This window comes from Archocentrus centrarchus, chromosome 5 (assembly GCF_007364275.1).
Source record: "Archocentrus centrarchus isolate MPI-CPG fArcCen1 chromosome 5, fArcCen1, whole genome shotgun sequence".
Lineage (NCBI taxonomy): Eukaryota > Metazoa > Chordata > Actinopteri > Cichliformes > Cichlidae > Archocentrus > Archocentrus centrarchus.
In genome coordinates, this window is record NC_044350.1 from 19,064,322 (window position 1) to 19,084,352 (window position 20,031).

The following is a 20,031-nucleotide window of genomic DNA, read 5'->3' on the forward strand; positions in this document are numbered from 1 at the left end:
CACAGCATACACATCTTCTGCAAGAGGAAGGTTGCAATCCACAAACTTGTTAAAGAACGGCCCAACATGTGGTTGGACCATCCATCAAAACACAAAACTGTTTGGAAAAACTGTTACTTTTTTTGAGTTGTTCTATAACAATAAAAAAAAAAAAAAAAAAAACCTCACAGTCCAAGTTCCCCCAACACATCCATGGGCAGTCATTCATAAAATGGACCTATAGCAATTTACATCTTAAGAATGAAGCAGAAAATCAAAGCTTACTAAGCATAGCCTAGACTTGATGTTAGAGTTTCCTCATGGTTATGTAGGAGGGTTTGAATTATTTGTGCGTCCAAGTCCAAGTTTTGTCCTTCGGCCCCACCTCATTCACTGCAGCAGCGACACACTCCCGAGCTGTGTGCCCGGCTTTGTTTGACAACCCTTCACAACTGGTGTGATTTCTAAAAATTTTGCTTAACTATTTTGGGGTGTGGCTAACTCATCTAACTCGTGGCAGCAAAGGGAGACATCGATTTAATGAGTGTGAGATTACAGATCACTGGTGCGTAAGCTGCATTACTTAGAATCTGCTCAGACAAGGTTTTCTTTTTATGCTCATCATTTTTTTATAAATCAAAAGTAAAGACTCCACTGGGGACGGTCTTAAGACCAATTAATTAAAAAAAGCATTTTAATTATTAAACTTTTATATGAACTTTTAGAACTATTATATGTATTTTTCATGTTTTTATTCACACAGCAATGAAATTATACTTTATTTGTTAATGTTAGGGACTTCCTCACAAGTTACTTAACACCCCCAACATCCATCCATCAGTCCATCCATTTTCTTGACTACTTATACAGTTCAGGGTGGCGGGGTGGCTGAAGCCTATCGCATCTGTCACGTTTCAACATATCCAGAGAAATTGGCACAGCTGTGAACTCGCTGTCTTCAGTGGTGTCTACAGAAATGTCAGCAAAATAGAAGATAGCTCTGAAATGTGGTTATTGTGCAAACCAAACCAAACTAAAGTACCTCAGAACTGTGTTAAAGTACAGCAGTGTACTCCTGCTGATGTCCCTACTGGATTCCACAGAGCCAGTTTCAGTTTAAACTCTGTGTCACCTCCTGCTGCTGCTGACAATGTTTTATATCAGACATGTTAGGTTAGAACACAGCGGTGGCCTGTATGGGGAAGGAGGTTTGGGGCTTGTCATTCCACAATCCCTCTGTGATCTGTTTTCCTAGCTGTGACTTTCCCTTCCAGAGGGCACTCATCTGGAGCGTTGACACGTGGGAACCATCAGCAGTGAGCAGCCAAGAGGAAGACACCGACAGGAAGAGGGATTAGAGCAGATTGACCTCTGACCCTCCCAAGTGCCACTTCATTGCCTCTTGGCAGAAAGATTCTGAGCGAGCACATGCATATGCATGCACACACAAAAACACACAAAAGCTGCGTATACATGGTCAAACCGCACAGATCCCACACATCCATAATCTATCACATTATTACATACAAGCGCAGCATCAGACCCTGTTTGACACTCTGATATGAAGCTGTCTTGGAAAGTGTTTATCAAAAAAGTCTCCAACCTTTGTTGGCACAAGCCATCCATTTAAGGTTATCAGCAAACGCAGACTCTCGTCCAATCAGGTAAGGGAATAACCGCACCTGTTTAAAGGACACACAGATGTCAAGAGTTTTTAAGATAGAAGGATAAAAAAAAAACATGCAAAGTGATTTATCTCCTTGGTGCTTCATCTTCCTGTCCTGATTCTATCTGGCTCTGGAGAAGGAGGCAGCTATATGTTTTTAAAACCTCATGAGGCAAGACTGCCTTTGCACCATTCTCTTTTTAGCCAAACCTTTTTAGTCTGTATTCTTGTCACTTGATTTTTTTTTTGTTTTTCAATTTATGCAGTCAAATTCAATTATTTTTCTTTTGTTAGGGTTTGGGCATGAGGGCATGTACAACTGTCCTTCTAAAGAACGCTGCGTGACACTTTGCCGGGCCTATACGGCTCATTGGCTCCAGATGCTTTGCTAAGCAGAAAGCATATAGACAACACTGAAAGGCTGCCATATAGCAGCCCTGAGGGTGTATTTGAGGGGTGGATGGGTAGGATGAAGGGGGGGGTGCCCTGCCAAAGACTGCCCGGTGCTTTGCCAAACGCTGCCCTACACATATGCTTCACAAGAATGAACAAAAGCCCCTGAGCTGTTGTTTTTATGGCTCTGTAAGCTGCACGGCAGTTCATTTAATTTCAACTGCATTTTGGTCTCATTGAAAAAGCCCAACAAAAGATTTTAAACCCACTATTGAGTCCACGAAGAAGTGTGTGTGTGTGTGTGTGGGGGGGGGTGGGGGGGGTGCAAGGGTCCTTGGAGACTGAGCTGCTTGTACATGCGCTGCCCTTGAAAACAATTAATTTCCCATTCTTTATTGCTTGTGGGGGAAATTTTGAGCTGTAATTCATCAACAGACTGAAAAACATCATATTGACAAGGATTTTACATGAGTGGTAATGAATTAAGAAACCAATTCCTCAAAACATCAGACAGGAGCTCCAGCTGGTATATAGTATTAAAAAGCTCATTTATCCCTGATGCAAGAAAACTGCAGCGTAAGCAAATCAGTCTGAGATTTACAGTTTAAAATTAGACAGAAAAAACAGCATGATAGAGATATACAGAGGGGGGGGGGGGGGGGGGGGGGGGGGGGGGGGGGGGGGGACTCACTTTTCTTTCTGGCCAATTGTACTTTTCAAAAACGTCGTCATACATCTCAGTTGCCCCGTCAGTGACGAGCATTATAGCCTGACTGCACACACTGCCACGTCCAGTCTGATTGAACTATGGAAACAGGAAAAAAAAATACAAGAGAGTAATCTGGCATAAAAGAAAACTCAGACGAAACATTTGGCATTATTTACACATTAAACAAATAGAACTAACATTGTGTTGATGTAAATAACCCTGAAGAATGTGTCACACTTAATTCAGATGTGAAAAAGATGCAGTGCAGTAATTAAGTGGCTTATTGACCTGTAGCAATGTAAATGTGGAGAACCACAGGAGTGTGTGCGGGACAGAATCACAGGATAAATCCTGCTGAGCACACCTGTTCTTAATATATAATGTGCAACTTTTAATTTCTGCCTGATACACTGCTTTCTGAAGCAGCCTTCATCGTCATGCTGTAACACTAAAGGGCAACAAACAGGAAGTGTGCCTGCATGTGAGGAGCCAGCATGGCTGTGTGTCAGGAAACAAAGGTGTAGGTATTAAAGATTAGCTAGAAACAGACAACATACATCAAGCTAACACGAGTGGGTAACTTTGGGTTTTGCTATTAGAAACTAGAAAGAATGAAAGCAGTGATGAATGTGATCATCCACCGCATCTGAATAAAAAAATGTTTTTAGATCATCAAATGTTTTTTACTGCCAGATCTTTCAACCTGTCAAAAGTAAAACACGAGAGTGCAACAGTGATAAAGGATAAATATTATCAGGAACAGCAATTTGTTACTTTGATTAGTTCGACCTGTGCCTTTTTATGAAAAATGTCTGCGGAGAGCTCAGTTGAGATGTGGTGTGATGTCCTTTCACCTGTGGAGATAAGTACTGTGGTATGCACTATATTACTGAATGTACTATATTTTGTCATTTGTTTAAGTCCTTTTAATTAATAAGAATTTGTCAATCCCAGTGTTAATTATAAACAATATAATCAATATTGGGGACTATTAGGAAATGGATGCTGATTAAATCTTATCAATTCCAAACCCTTGCTGTTAAAGACTTAAATCAATGTCCTTGTTTTCAGAGAATATAATATTAAATAGCACTGACAGAATGTTTTATTATGTTCTTACTTTTTTGCATCCCAGCTTTAGTCTCATCCATCTCACCGGGGCTCAGTATAAACGCTGCAGAGCTCGTCAAGTGAAAAGAGTTTCTCAGTGATTTGGTCTATGATAGGATGCATTCTGACTTAATTCACTGGGCAGCGGTAACAATGAGTTTCAGTGGTAAGCTACTAGCTACCTCATTACCATATTCATTGCAGAGCTTTAATTAATCTGACAAATGTAGAGGTAAAAGCTGTGCTCTCTCAGCTTCAGCAGCACAGCCAAAGCTTGCCTGAAAACAGGGAGATAAAAGCAGTGCAGCGTGGCTCCTGGCCTTATCTTCTTTGTGTTCCAATCACACGTTATTAATCATTGACATTAATTAGAGCCATTAATCACAGTTCAGAATAGATGTGTCTGTGTTTGGAGGGTGGAACGGGGATTGCAATGGAGCATTTCGACGGGCGACACACCTCCCAAATGCTCGAATACATTTGACTAGAATGTGCTACTTTTTATGATTAGCTCGGTGTTGTACTTGGAGCACATTCTGTCAGTGAAAACAAATGTGGCTTGAAAAATGAAAGTTTTCCTTGTGTTCAGGTCAAATGGAGCACTTGAATTAAATGAGGATGTAAAGCATTTGTCATCTGTGGGCAAAAAATGAATTACTTTTATGTCAAATTAATCAATAAATAAACTGAACACTTTGTATAAAATTATGAATGTTAATAATCCAACATTAAAATGCAATCAGTAAACAGTAAAGGAAAAGCAGTTTGACCTGCTTTGTAATATGTTATTTCAGTTGAATATAGACTGAAAGGATTAATGTTTGAGGGATTTGTCATTAAACTGTCAGTCACAGTTTTAGTGCAGGAGCTTACATCGCTCAGGATCGTGAACGCCTCAGTCAGAGCTTCACCAAGCAGTCCGATCCCTTTGGCAAACAGCTTGTCCAGATGTTCCCGGAAATGCTGACAGATAATCACAAAAGTAGAGAAAGAAGTTTTTTAAACTTTAACTGCGTGAATTCAGCCAGCTGCAGTGCACATATTCATTAGTTTGAATGGGGACTCACATCTTTATTGGTTCTGTCGGCCCGGACCAGCGTACCATTCAAACAAGGCTCCACATAGTGAATCTCCTGATTATACTGTGGAAGTATAAAGACCATTTAAATAGAAGAGATTTCAATAAGCAATCTTTGTATTTCAGGGATGATTGCTCTCCAGTTATGTAGAATACCCGAACATTGTAGAAACATCTAAAAAAAATTGTTCATCAACAGACAAGGGCCGACAGAGAAGTATGAGATTCGTTCATTTAAAGAAGTAAACAATTTGATTCGATTTAAACTTACTGCAATTATGTTGAAGAAGTCATCGTCTCCCAGTGTGTCCAATATGGAGGAAACAGTCTGTCTGGCGATGGTCAGCCTCAACCCCTTCATGCTTCCACTAACATCAACTAAGATCACAACATCCTTGGGAGATGTAGCAGCTTGGATGTACCTGTGAGACAGAGTTCACTTAAACCAGGGGTGTCAGACATTTTTAATTTATGAATCACGTCTAGTCCAATTTTGACCCCCTGTGGGGTCGACCAGTAAAACCCATCCTTAATAAATAAACTATTAAAAAAACTAAATTTTCCCCTTTCTTTCAGTGTAAATACAGTAAATGTACACTGTGGGAAAGTAAATTATGACCATGAGATGTCATGAAAAAAAAATTAGTGCACTATCAGTGGTTTGTCTCATTTCCCCACATCCAGTCAGCCTGCTGACATTAGATTACTTGTGCATTGGAAATAATAGATGACAGTTGAGCTACAAAAGCACAGAACCTGCACATTTATTTTTGAGCTTTTGGAACTTCTTTATTGTTCAAAGAAGGCATCGAGATCTGAAACAAACTGTTGAAACATTTTCACTCATGTTTAGTAATGTTGGCATCACCACACCAGGAATAGTAGGAATATTCATCCCTCCATCAATATGTATGGGCTGCTTTGGGCACATGGGCTGACTTACACACTTATTTGGACCATTGTACTAATGACTTTTTGAATTTCCTGGCAAACTATATAATGTGCAAAACTGTTTTCTTAGGTGTGCCGAGGCTTACCACTTCCGATTTCTGCAGTCAAAGCCAATGACACCATGCTCATCCGGATGCCACTTAACTCCTGGGGATGATGATGAAGTAAATTTCAGAGAAAAAAAATAACACTGAATCACAGAGAGCAAACACAAGCAAACTGACAAGGTATATTTGATATGTATCAGTGATCAAAGTACTGTGTCTTTATTAATCAAGCCCTTTGGTAGCACACAGCTTCCTGTATTCTTCCATGTACACATGTTTCACAACTTAAATCATAAAGTGTCACAACATTTAGTGCATTATATTAAAAGCTACATATTGAGAGGTTCATTAAACACAGTCCACATTGTATGAATCTAAATAAAAGACTGATAATACACCATATTTTTTGAAACCGGCAAATTCATGAAAAATAACTTCTCCTGCTATCAAGTATAGCCTGTGGGTGAATTTGTCTGAGCCACTGAGCTCTGCTGTTGCCCAAAAACTATTAAAAAGACATTACGAGTTGCATTGTTGCAGTGGGCAACATGTTCCCTTGTTATGATGAACACACTCAGTGTGGTTTATCTTGAGTCAGTCCCACAGTCACCATTCTGATGCAGTAAACTCACGTGTTCATCAAATGTGGTTTAATCTAAGGCTGAAAGCATTCACCACAAAACCGCTTTTGAGACCCATTTATTTAAAGAGGTAGTTTCTTAAAAAGACACAAAGCACATACACTAACTGTTTGTCTTTTTAAATTTTAATTTTACCTGTTAAGAGCCAGGAAAAAAATGATTAATGAGACTGAAATATTAAATCTGAATATCTATTTCTGTAAATGTTCCCCCCATTTAATACAAAATTGTTATTTGCCAAAACAAATCATTTTGTGTACTGTGATAAAAGCACTTTAATGAATACATATATTAGTAAAAAAACTGATGAGAAACATTTTGTCTTTATTGAATTTCCTGTTATACATTAATCAAACAAAGCCCACATCAGTTAAGAACCTCAAATGCAGTATCTCATCTCTGCTCCTTCACTTCAGCTCTACAGCGAGCCAGCCGCCTGTTTTACATCAGCGTAACTGTCTGGATAACATCGGCTGGAGCTAACGGATGTTGCTCAGTGTGGCTGTAGACCAACACTGGCAAATTCAGATTAATTGCAGTCTGTACATATGCATCCTCTCTGATGGTCTGTAAAATTACAACATTAGCCAAATTACCCCTTTAGTAATTAAAAATATTTTATTCTTATCATTTTTTTTTTTTTTTTTGCACTGACAGTTGAGTGCTCCCATGGGATGCTCTCTCTTTCTCTCTCTCTCTCTCTCTCTCTCTCTCTCTCTCTCTCACACACACACACACACATACACACACACACACACACACACACACACACACGCTCGCAGACTGACAGCACTCACCAGGGTACTGCCTGAAGAAACCTTTGGCGCTCCCAAAATACTGCCAGATAAGTGTTGGATCTCTTTCAAAATTATCTACAAACACTTTATTCAGGGCTTCGGACCAATAAACCCCGTTCACTATGTCAGGATCTGTAAGGGGGGGGCATGGTGAAAGGTGAAAGAGAGGAAAAACAGAGATAAAAGTAAATTAAATGGTGATAATGGTAACCATTCTGGTCACCATTACCGACTGCATGGTTGACCTTTGTCCCTTATTGACCCCCCTGAAGGAGATACAATGCCTGTGACTAAATCATCCCTTCCCCTCCTCCTGCTGGGTGACCCTCCTTTTGTGCTGTAAACAGAGAGTTATGGGGAGTCCATTAAGGCTGAACAAAAGCCACTCAGGCGCTACACGGGAAGAGGTGAGAACAAGAAGCAACTGAGCACCTACCATATGAGCAGCATCTTTCCAGAGTGGTCTGCTGCTGCTTTCTTGTTTTGTCTGGGCTTATATATCGATCCCCTATCCCCTCTTCTCCCAGCCTGTCACACTGATACAGCTTCACCTACCATTTCTCACTTTCACCACTTACTTGCCTCCCTCCCTCTCTCCTCCCCATTCATCAGCTTCCTGTAGGTGAATATCACTCACATAATCCTGAATTTTAGGCGGCTCCAGGAGTACACACCTTTGTTGTACATGTTGGTGGGCACCTGGACAACACTGAGGCTCAGGTTGACTGAGAGGTTGTTGAAATGGTCATTGGGCTCCAGGATGAACTCTCCTCCTAACTCCACATTATTGCCCTCATCATCCACTTCATTGATCAGCACAGCATTGAAGTACTCGTACTGAAAATAGAGCAGAAATGGCAAATATCAAACATCCAACTAAAGCCCACAAAGACAGAGAGAGAACCGGTATAGCATGCACAGGAAAATAATAACAATATTTATGTCCATAATTAAAGGATAAGTTTACATTTTTGAAGTCTGTTTGAGGGCAATACTCTCCAATCCTTACATATACTGAAAACAAAACTAAATTCAAAAATCCTTTAACGTCAACCAAATGTTAAACTGAACAGTTTGCTGATGTGTTTTATAACAATAGCAATGCAAAGAGCAGATCTGGGAATCTGTAGGTGTTTCTGTTTCACCAGCAGTAAATATAAGGAGAAACGATCTTTTATCCTTATATTTATTTCTCCTAAGATCGATTCTGAAAAGATTTGATATCTCCTTCCACTTTTTGGCTGATGATGCCAAAATTTATTTGTCCCTGAAAGAAAATGATGGGAGCTCATTAAAAGTTTTCAAAGATCAAAGCCTGGACAGCTTTAAAAAATTTTTAAACTTTAATGACAGCAAGACTGAGACCCTGGAACTTAGACCCAGTCATTCCAGTAGTGCTCCAAAATTGGCACTGGGCCCAATGAATCTTTATTTTAAGCACACTGTAAATAACATTGGTGTGAAAATGGACTGTGATTTAAAACTGGACAAACAGATTAATTCTGTTCTGAATTTAGGTTTTCACCAACTGAGGCTTCTTTCTAAGGTCAAGCTCATCTTTTAACAGTTTTCAGAGAGTCGTACATACAACTGGATTTGATTATTGTAATGCGTTGGTGTAAATCAGGCCTCCCTGTCACACCTTCAATTGGTCCAAAATCCAACTGTTCGCTTTTGTACCAAAGCCCACAAAATGGAGCATATCTCCTCTGTTCTGACCTCCCTTCACTGGCTTCCTGTACCTTTTAGGATTGATTTTAAGATTTTATTGTATGTCTTTAAATCTCTTAATGGGTTGGCTCCATCATGTCTTGCTGATCTCTTAACACCTTATATTCCCTCAAGGTCACTGAGATCTTCTGATTAGTTACTCCTCAGTGTTGCAAAAACTAGACTAAAGAATGGGGGGGGCTTTCTCAGCCATATCCCCTGAATTGTGAAATGAGCTACCCCCTCATGTTAGACTGGTCCCCACCTTGCATGTTTTTAAAGTACGCCTTAAAACTCATTTTTATTCTTTGGCTTTCAACTGGGAGTGAGAGCTTAGATATTCAGACTGTTGTGTTATTGCTTGCATTTTGTGATTTCTTGCATATATTTATTGATGTGTGTATGTGGCTGTTTGGTGCATATCTTATTTTATTGGGTAACCCTTCGTTTCATGTCCAGCCCTTTGGTCAACTTTGTTGTTTTTAAATGTGCTTTATAAATAAATTTGGGTTTGGATTTGGAACATTTACTCTGGATTCACATTAGGAAGGGATCTTCTCACTATAAGTAAACACACAAGGAACATTTACAGCTAGCAAAACCTTCTTCAGTGGACATATTTTTTATGACAGACTTGAAAAGAACATGTCCTTTGAAGGATTAGGCATCAAACACCAACCAAAATATCATTTTTAAATGTTAACACTTGTGTGCTCAGTTTACATCTGCAGGTTTCAAACCATGAGATCAGAAAACTAAAATCCGACAGTGGAAAGGGAAGCATGACACAAATGGCATAATAAAAGCAGGCATTTCTAGAACAGAGTGTGGTCAGCACAGTTATATACATATATATATTTCTCAGTTTGTCAAAACGTTGACACTGGATCTGCAAAGGGGACTTTGTCTGTCCTGTCCTTCACTGCCTGCTGCTGCAAGAGAAAGACTAACTCATCCTGTGTGAGCGGCCTCTCTGTGGCCTCTGGTCCTTATTGCCTGCACTAGGAGAGTGAGAGAGAGAGAGAGAGGGAGGAGAGATGGGTGATGGACTCTAAACCATCCCTCCTAGGAGGAGAAGGGGGGCAAGCGGGCATCACCATCAAGCAGCCTCTGACAGCTCATACCACGCCTGAGCAGCTCTCTGACGAGCTGTGTTGGTGGTGGGGTGGGGGGAGGTGGGGAGGCTGTGGAGGGGGAGAGAAACGTGCACCCTCAGCAGAATTGAGTGCTGTAGAGAGGCACGTTAACCACCAGGGTTATTACTGTAGAGCAGGCCATGGGACACTGCAGCTCTCCGAGACGGCCCACTGACTCTTACACCACTGCAGTTAGCTGTAGGCCTTACTGCAGAGCTCTGCCCTCCATTACAAACAGCTGGGCCTTACTATATAAGCAGGCTCTGTAACTGGAGATATCAGGTCTCACTAAGCTTTACTGGATTTAACAGGCCCTAATCTTCACATTACTCTAATTATATCTAACTTACAACTAATTTGTTTTAAAGCTTTTCTTTCTGTGATGCACTGGGTCCGACTGTTCATGGAGACATTTACAATATGAAGTTAAAGTGCGAAGAACAAGCTAGCATCAGCAAAACACTGTAAAAAAATTCATTTATAATTTTGCTTGAGATAATTTAATTATGTAGCACAGTTTTGTATGAGTGTGATTATCCTAACTTAAATCTTGATTGTGTCTTAAACTATTGTTTCATTCAAATGAAGTGATTCAGAAATTTAAAACCAAAAATGTTAAATAGTTCTTTAATCCTTTAATTCTTTAATCCTTTAATCCGTTCAAACATCTAAAGCAGAAAGTTAATGATTCCTCTCAAAATCTAATGCTAAAAGGAACATACACAAAGCCGGACTTTTGTTGTCTTAAAGGTTAAAGAAAATTAGAGCCCACATACAACAAATTTGCTGATGTGTCTAGTTATATATTTGTATAAGGAAATATAGAATAATTATAAAAGAATGATCTTATGAGCAACTTTAAATGCTGCTCATTTTCAATATTAAGACCTTCTTTTAGGCCTACTGGAAGGAACAACCCTAAACTAAAGGGGGAAAAAACATAAATTTAGCTCTTGCATACAAACAAAGTTTCCTTCACACCATCAGACACAATCTGCGCACCCTTGAACTGCAGACTATACTCGGGTCAGCAGAAAACATCCAACTGTCCTGAGACAAAGCAGCTGAGATAGGAGCAGGCAGCTTATCTCACTGTGGTCAGTGAAATGGTGCGTGAAAAATGTGTAGTGTCAGGGGAGGCGAGGATGGCTGAATGATGCCAAGAGGAGTACTATAATGACATCACATCATTACCGCAGGTGGATATTGAATTTTCCTTATTATTTTTTATTGCCTTTAAGATGAAATGGCTGTGTGATAGGCCTGTGTTGTATACTGATAACTGTCAAGTGCTTGGAACAATAGAACAGTTGTTATCTAAGAGTGTGCAACAATTTACGTGCACCAATGCAACGATAAGAGGCTCGACTAAAAAAAAAAAAAAAAAAATTCTTCAGATATTTCAGGAAACAATGTCTGTGACTAAAACATAAAGAATTTAATCAATACTTGTTTTATATGTATGAACTCCAGGTTAAAGACAAAATATTTGTTCTTCCCTATTTTATTGGTCATAAATTTCCTTTAATTTAGCATCTCTCCCTCCTGTTATGGTGGTGTGAACAGCAAAGAAATGGTCAGGGAACAAGGTGACAGAATGTATTCATATGATGTAAATGCTTCTATTAACTGTAAAGTGCTCCAGTTATTTCAGTGTTTTGTTGCTCGAATGGGTTTCCAATCTACAGCCATGAAAGTGAAACAATGCGCCACGCAAAAGAGTTTAATTTATCTTTGTCCAGTGGACTGAGAGAGAGAGAGAGAGAGAGAGAGAGAGAGAGAGAGAGAGAGAGAGAGAGAGAGAGAGAGAGAGAGCAGTAACAAACGCCAGAAATACTGCATTCCCTCTGCAGAGACCAAGGAAGCTCTCAGCGCCCTGGAAATCCGCAATGAGAGCCGCTAAATAATGTCCCCAACAAAGCCAGGGCGCATGAGCATATCCTCCGAAGTATAATTAAATTTAGAATGACTTGTCTCCTTCCCTTTTTCTTTCTGCTTTAACCTGCAGACCGCCCTGTAATGGACTACTTTACCTGGGGGTTAAAAAAAAAAAAATGTTGGTACTACAAAATATTATACCATGCACTACAACCTGCAGCCCATAATTGTTCATACAGAGAGTGAAATAGATCTTAATCTCCACTGTGTTGTAGTGCTAATCACAGTATGTAAAAACTTGAAGGCGCTGCAGCAGCACAGAGGAGCCACATTAGCCTACATTTAAAAAACAGGGTGAGTTATGGCAGAATGGCGCCGCAGCCTTCACTGTGTGAAGAGACATTATGTATCAAACCGCTGACAGGACGTCAGAGTGAAGGGCGCTGCCAACGCAATTAAAGACTTTTAGGGCCTATTACCCTTCTCTCACCTTGCAGCCGCTCCTCCCCTGACCAACTTCAAAAAAAATGATTAATCGTGGTCTAGCACAGTGGCACACCACTTACAAAACATCTCCCTCGTTTCTTTTCTTTTCTTTTGCAACCTCACCTGCAGGTCGGGATTATCCTCATGCTGATGATGCGCTTCTTCTGCCGCCTCCACCAGCCGCTGAGAGGAGGAAAGGGTTGGTTTATAAGAGCAAAACTTAAAACCATGCTTAAAATATACAAGCTATTCCGTTCCTACACTGATCACTGTATGCAAAGAATACCTGTTCGGATACTCAGCATAACTTTGCGTAGACTTGCCCCGTAGCTTCGAGACTTCCACAAATTCCCCCCGAGGCTTTTACACTCTCCTTTTTTTTTTTCTCAGACTTGCTGTTTGGATATTGCTCTGCTCCTCGAGTATTTCCAAAGCGCAACAAATGACATTTCACCAAAGAGGAACATGATCGAGGACCGTAGCGTTGCTTTAAATTAAATCTTAGAATGAAATCGACAGCATGTGAAGCTTTCTGGGCGCACTGTCCAGAACTTACGAAAATGATATGTTCTCAAAATCCAGTCAATTAATTCTTGGCAATCCTAACAGCATTTTAAGTTTTTTTTTTTAAAGAACATAAAATATAGGCCACTACAGCAGAGTGCAGCTGAGGAATGATTGATGCCGTCCACCAAAGCTGAGCTAACGTCTGTAACAGCTCGATACAGAAAAATATGCTTGACTCCGGGTTTCCGGGGAAACCGCAGGTAAGCAGGTAATTAACATCTGTCACATGTGTCAAAACAAACTGCTATATAAACACAACTGGGGCTGTTTCCGCCGACTCCTAAGGACAAATTCAATTGACCCCATAGCGAGTTCTAGTGGTGTCAGCACTTAGCGAATAAAAGCAGCAGGAAATAGGTTAAATCTATCTATTTATTTATTTATTGGGAAGAGAACACCTGTGGTATGCCCGTGCATAAATGTCTTTTTTTTCCCCAGTGCACACTGCAGCGGTCAGGCAGTCCACCTTCACCACTTTACTGCAAGAACAGCGTCGTTTTTCAATTTGGAGCAAAGCGGTGACGCAGTCATAGTGAGATTCATCACACATGTGCTGATCCAGACTTAAACCTGAGACTGAATTTGTTTCTACACAATAACATTTCCGTCTTATTTATTAATTTTATTTTATTTTACATACAATATTCAGCCACACTTCAAACCGACTAATCCCTCAGAATCCAGCCAATTTTATTAAATTAAATCTGTGTGTCAAGTGTCATTTATGGCCCGAATTGTCATAAATTATCGCACACATGGGACAAGGCGCAGGGAGATAAACCTTATCATTTCCTAGCAGTCCGTGCCAGGCGTAGCATTAAAATGGTTACAAGCTCCTGCGCGCTGAGGTCGCAGACAGGCTGCTGCTGTGAGGCTGACTCTACCTCAGGCCCAGGCTGATTAGATTCAAGATCCACGTAATCTCTCAAAGTTGCTCTCAGATTAGAGACTAATCTTTTTTTCCCAAATGTACGCATATTATTTACTAAATAAATAAATACGAATAAAAAACAGGTAAACCCAGCAAAATGCTGTTATAGTTACTGTTACTGAGTATTAGCCCTGACATTTTTCTTACCCCCTTTATGAAAAACAAACCTGAATCACTGTTAGGGCTGATTTGTCGTGTCAGGGGTGTGAAAAAAAATCGTTAAATATGAAAACTCAGTTTAAGTTAATGAGCACGTGAGCATTTTAAATACTATTACTTTAGAAAAAAATTGACACCTCCCCTTTTTCTTATGTCACCCCCCCTAACCACGCCCCAGATAATTTAAATGCATGCTCTCATCCTCTGATACAAAATTAAATGAATAAATATATTGCAGCATAACAAGTTTTATTTTCAATAAATAAATAAAACGTAAAAATGACCTACCCTTGTTGCTTCAGCTTTTCTCCGGAACATTTCCTCCATCTTCACAGCCAAGCTCTTGACCACTTTCATGCCATCAATCTCTTCCACTCTGACTGACTTTTCAAATTCTTTATATTTCTGAAAATAACAGGATTAATAAAGTGTGGCATTGAAAGGGGAAAGAACTATATGTCCTGTAACACATTAACATACGTTAAACTTAATCAGATCTCATGTTTGATTAACCCATTAATTAAATCTTACTTATTATGACAAGGGAAATTTTTTTTCAGTAATTAACATCATTGGTGCATGTGTATTCCTTAAAATATTTAAGCCTTATTGTTTCACTGCATCCAGTCTAGAAAGGAGGAAACAGATAAACAAGGTTTATAAGCTTTCACCAGTTGGCTGACAGGCTGCATGCAGCCAGTCTCAGATGAACACCTGATAAAATCCATGCTGCAACACAAAATGACTGATGGTCTTTATCTGGTCTCAGTTATTGGCTGCACATGCCGCATCTTTCTCGCTGATTGGCTGGAGATGGCCATGTTGGGTGGCCAGGGGGGTGGAGCTTGATCTGAAGGCTATGCATGGTAAGAGGGTAATTGAAATGGAGTCAAAGCACAGAAGAAAGATAATAACGTGTCAAGCTTGGGCGACTCTGGGTAATGAACTACACCTCACATAATGCTGATTCTGCTGGATGCACAGGACCTCCAGTGATACAGAACAAAGCCCGTCACAGCTCGGAGGAATATAACATTACATAATCCCACACCTGCCTGCCACACACACACACACACACACACACACACACACACACGCATGCCAACTAAAAACAAAAAGCCTGATCCTCCCAGACTATGCAGACAGCCACTTTATGCACACATCTAGTAAGCTTATCTCAAAATAAACATGAACCACTAAAGGCTCGTAGCTGGTTCAAAGGCATTACATATTACACACACAGGACATACAAAAAACACACACAAACCAGTACATGAAGCGACAAATTACCTACTGAAAGGAAGAGTGTGGGCTTGCAGTGGAGCAGAACAGTTCATTTCACGCCTGTCCTCCTCGCCCCAGCACCCTGAGTCCCCAGTTCCCCCCCAGGCTCCCGCCTTCCTACCTCCCATCCCTCCAGTCATCAAGTGGAGGTTAAGCCCCATCCATCAAAAACACTCATCACAATTATTGATTAGAGTAATGACCAACGCAGAGGTGCTGGGAGCCGGAAAAGCCAGTCTTTCCCCATCTTTGTGAAATCGGGTAAATCACCATAAAAAGCATCTAATGATCAGCCTTAATGACCAGCCCCTAACGACCCGTCAGTTCCCTCACAGCTCACTGCTTTGTGCTGACTGGCTCAGTACAGCTCTCTCCAGATATGCATCCATGAACAGGAACACAAGCAAAATGCTTACACACAGACAAAGAACAAAAAAAAAAGCAAATCTGCAGGGGCATATTGCAAAAGTTTTTTTTGTTCACAGAACAAATTCACAGAGGGGAATGACAGCAGTGCTTCACTTTCCACCACACATTTGAACTTGAATTAAAAATGCGTCATTGTCACCTCAGAGCAAGAGGATCCTAGGCTTGGACCCTGAAGTCGTCTTCTAATTGCAGTTTGAACGCTCTCTCCATGCTTGCGTGGACTTCCTCTGGGAAGTCCGCCTTCTTCCCAGCCTCCAAGGCAGGCAGGATTCTTAGTCCTGCTGCTGCCCTTGACTGAAGTACTGCCCTCAGAGCTGGAGTTGACCCCTGGACGTGGCACTGTGATAGCCCACAACTCCTAAAATAGTAAGGCGAATAAATGCTGAGTATTAGTTAGAGTCATGCATGGATTCATGCAGTTACTTAACAGGAGAAAAGTAAAGGTTATAGACGGGGACAATCACAGTGCTCCGGTCTAAGCCTGAATATTGTGAATGCCTGCTACTGTAAGCACTTTCAGTGACAGGCAAAACAAGAACACTATAATGCAGTCCTCTACACAATTTTTTAATTAAAGAACACCCCTCACATTTGTGATGGTGTTCCTGCAGCCTTACATAAATATAACAAGGTTTCACTCATTTTTTTGCCACATATATTCAATATGACACCACAGCAAAGTACAGCCCAACAATATATTACAACAAAAATTTAACAGTGGCTGTGCAGTACTGGCAAGCTCCTGCATTATACCACATTATTTCATATTTAGGGGAGGGACAGTGGGTGGAGAAAGGAGCTAAGTTTCTTATACACACTCAGTTCCTTGCCAGTTTAGAGACATACAGCATTGATTTTGTTTGACTTAACTGAAACTGCCCTTCGACATACAGAACCCCTCAGCTCACTACAGGGGTTACAAAATGATTGAGCGTTTTTCCTCATATCTGTATAACCATTTTCAGTCCCAGTTTAGATGATTCAGTAGTTAGAAGTAAAACTAAATACGTGTGAGAATGTGTATAGAGGAATGAATACAGCCATAAAAACACAGAATGTCCACTTTGACTTGTTTACAGCAGTAAAACATTTAGCCTGATGATACACATGCAATATTAAAGCTGACAAAGAAACCGTATTTTATTATCCTAAATGTGGGGCATCGTTAGTGTGATCATAATATTACACAGTCTGTAAAACAACCTCACTTATGCAGCAAAACTTAAAGTCGAGTTACCACAAATCATTTGCTGTTTATCTTTATTAAAAATCTTCTAACTGCTATATGAACCTTTTTTGTTTGTTTGTTTAATCTTTTGGAATATTTGCACACTATGCTGTAAACCTGTGCAGTTATTCTGCATTCATGCAGAGCTCCTCCAGCTGTTTACTTCACAGTCCCTGATTTGGTCTCTTTTAAGGGAAATGTACAGTTCCCATCCTGAGTGAACACTGACCACCTTTTTACACCTGAGGCCTGTGAATACAGCGCACACCTCTGCCATCAAGTGGTCAGAAAGTTAAATCTACTGCACTGGATCATCGCTCATTCTCTGGAGGTTTCACTTGTTCATCTTGTCACTCCCTTACACCCTCTATCAAACTCCGCCACACTTATTTAATTTGTCCCCTTGTCACAATCATATCCAGAGGTTGAAACTCTTGACTCCAGAGAGTTAACTGGAGAGATGAGATGAGAGAGGAATCAGAGCCACGGTTAATGGGCCGTATCATGAACAAATACACACATGTGCACACACACACACACATACTGAGAAACCCAAGCTCTTCCAAGCACACCTGAGTCTCTTCCAGAATAACGCATCAGCATTCAGCTGAGACACGGAAATGTCTCTGCAGTCATTAGATAGCATTACAGCATACAATGGGGTGTAACTGCATGGCATTCAGACAAAGGGAAAATGCATCTGTGTTAAAAAAAAAAGAAGAAGAAGAAAAATGAAATATACCTTTTGCAGTAGCTGGGATCCTGAATATTTTGCAGATATTGATTTAATTTCTCCCCCAAATGCAGAGGCCCAAAGCTTTACGCTAAGAAAAAAGATAGAAACAGACATGGCAATTCAGCCAATGCTTTCCTACATAAAAAGGAAGAACTAAAATGTAACAATAAAAGATGATGAATTAAATGAAAAAAGAAACATGCAGAGTATTTTATCATTCAAAATGAAACAATAAATCACTTTAATCTCTTAATAGCTCTAATTTTTTTTTGTTTCATTTATAAACTGATCAGTCAGAAGATTATTGCCCTAACCTTCATTTTCGTAAAAAACATTACTCTGTCATTATCTACATCGTTGTTATTAAAACTTCGTCTGTTACACTGTAAATAACTCTCCTATGTGGCAGCAAAATGCTGCACTGTGAATACTAAACTAACATCACTGCAATGGACAAACTTGCATATTTTTTCAAGAATGGGCCTGATATTAGAATTTTAAAAGGACAGTGAAACAGCATATATGTGTTTAAAAAATGATTTTGTAGTTATGTGTTGCAGATGAACTGTCTCCATGTGCAAAGCAAACTTTGGTAAAAAGACGCTTCCTATAGCGCTTCCCAAATAGTTTCTCTAGAACCCAAAGAGGGAGAATTCTTGCATTATTTTTATTTATTTGCAAATCCATTTCATTCATATTCACTTTTAATGAATTAAACTTCCTAGGAGGAAAAATGTCTTGATATTTTAAAAGGTACACAATACAGTTTTTGACACCCTAACTTCGACATCAGTGGAGTAAGGGTTTACCTGCAGTGAAATTTGGGTTTATTTACATCGTACACCCAATCTGAGATTTTCCAAAGTCTTTTAATTAGACGTTTCCTGACAAATGAAACTTAGTAAAAATGTTCTGGAATTAAGGTGTATGGGATTTATTTAAGTCTCTATAATCTGCTACAAATAACCTACAAACAGATGTGATGAAGAAAATATAAAGTACTTGCAGGTAAAAAATTATTGTGGACATTAAATTTCTAGATTAGACTTATATGAGAATGAATGGTGATTTCAGCTGTAACCAAAAATGTATTTTAAAGCAGTATGTTTTTATAATAAAGATAATGTCCCTCCGAATGTAGATCTTATATGAATCTGAAAAATATTTAAATTTCCCCATGAGAAAAATAAATTACTCCATCATATAAAATGTCTTTCAGGAAGAACAGTGGAGAGTGAAATTATATATGTTAATATTTCTACATGTAATAAGAACAAATACATGTGTAAATTTGGACAAACTGACAGCAATTATTACAATTAATGTTTAGGTCTACTTTTGGAATTTAGCTCTTTCAGTTATATTGACATTCCGTAACCTTATTTGAATTTTTACATGAATAAAATGACATCTGTAGCCAACCAGTAAATGAAGAGAATACCAGCAAAGGTCTGTGGTTAAACTGAACTCCATATGGTAGAAACAAAACCAAGACAACCAAGAGGCAAGCAGCAATTTCAGAGATCTCTCCTGCAAAATATGTCTGTTGCTAAATCGACACATTTAATGTGAATTAAAGTTGCGGAACAGTTTCTCACTCACACTGACAGAGGGATCCCTTGCTGGGACCCTACCACCTCTACCACATTCAAGCCGACGAAGATCCAGAGCAAAAGGAAGCTGGTGCTACACACGTGGGAGAACAGGATCCTCCAGTTTCCCTGCATCTCCAACTCTGTTTATAAAATATCGTACAGTAAAATCCAGTCCCGGCACCCCTACTTGACTGCTCGACCCCGGTGCACCTTCTCAAGCCCCGCGCTACTGCCAGCACGTATCCTACTGTACACGATTGTATAGACGAGAGAGAGAGAGAGAGAGAGAGAGAGAGAGAGAGGAGGAGAGAGAGAGAGAGAGAGGAGAGAGAGAGAGAGAGAGAGAGAGAGAGAGAGAGAGAGAGGAGAGAGAGAGAGGGGAGAGAGAGAGAGAGAGAGAGAGAGAGAGAGAGAGAGAGAGAGAGAGGAGGAGAGAGAGAGAGAGAGAGAGAGAGAGAGAGAGGGAGAGAGAGAGAGAGAGAGGAGAGAGAGAGGAGAGAGAGAGAGAAGGGGGGCGAGAT

General features: G+C 40.0%; 1 protein-coding gene across 2 annotated transcripts in view; it reads right to left on the bottom strand.

Annotated features, from left to right (window-relative positions):
• The window catches only part of LOC115780065 (voltage-dependent calcium channel subunit alpha-2/delta-3-like), a 32,806-nt gene extending 13,161 nt beyond the window's left edge, over nt 1-19,645 (bottom strand). The window contains exons 1-13 of one of the 2 annotated variants that reach the window (XM_030729020.1): nt 19,518-19,642; nt 17,922-18,003; nt 16,091-16,309; nt 14,527-14,643; nt 12,705-12,764; nt 8,046-8,208; nt 7,372-7,503; nt 5,973-6,033; nt 5,207-5,357; nt 4,925-4,999; nt 4,731-4,820; nt 2,730-2,843; nt 1,583-1,661 (exon numbers count right to left, since the gene is read on the bottom strand). In XM_030729020.1, the coding sequence (XP_030584880.1) occupies nt 1,583-1,661; nt 2,730-2,843; nt 4,731-4,820; nt 4,925-4,999; nt 5,207-5,357; nt 5,973-6,033; nt 7,372-7,503; nt 8,046-8,208; nt 12,705-12,764; nt 14,527-14,643; nt 16,091-16,309; nt 17,922-18,003; nt 19,518-19,642 (1,468 nt within the window). Of the gene's footprint in view, nt 1-1,582; nt 1,662-2,729; nt 2,844-4,730; nt 4,821-4,924; nt 5,000-5,206; nt 5,358-5,972; nt 6,034-7,371; nt 7,504-8,045; nt 8,209-12,704; nt 12,765-14,526; nt 14,644-16,090; nt 16,310-17,921; nt 18,004-19,517 lie in introns of both variants that reach the window. The other variant, XM_030729021.1, reaches the window with a different exon arrangement.
• Between the last annotated feature and the right edge of the window lie 386 nt (nt 19,646-20,031).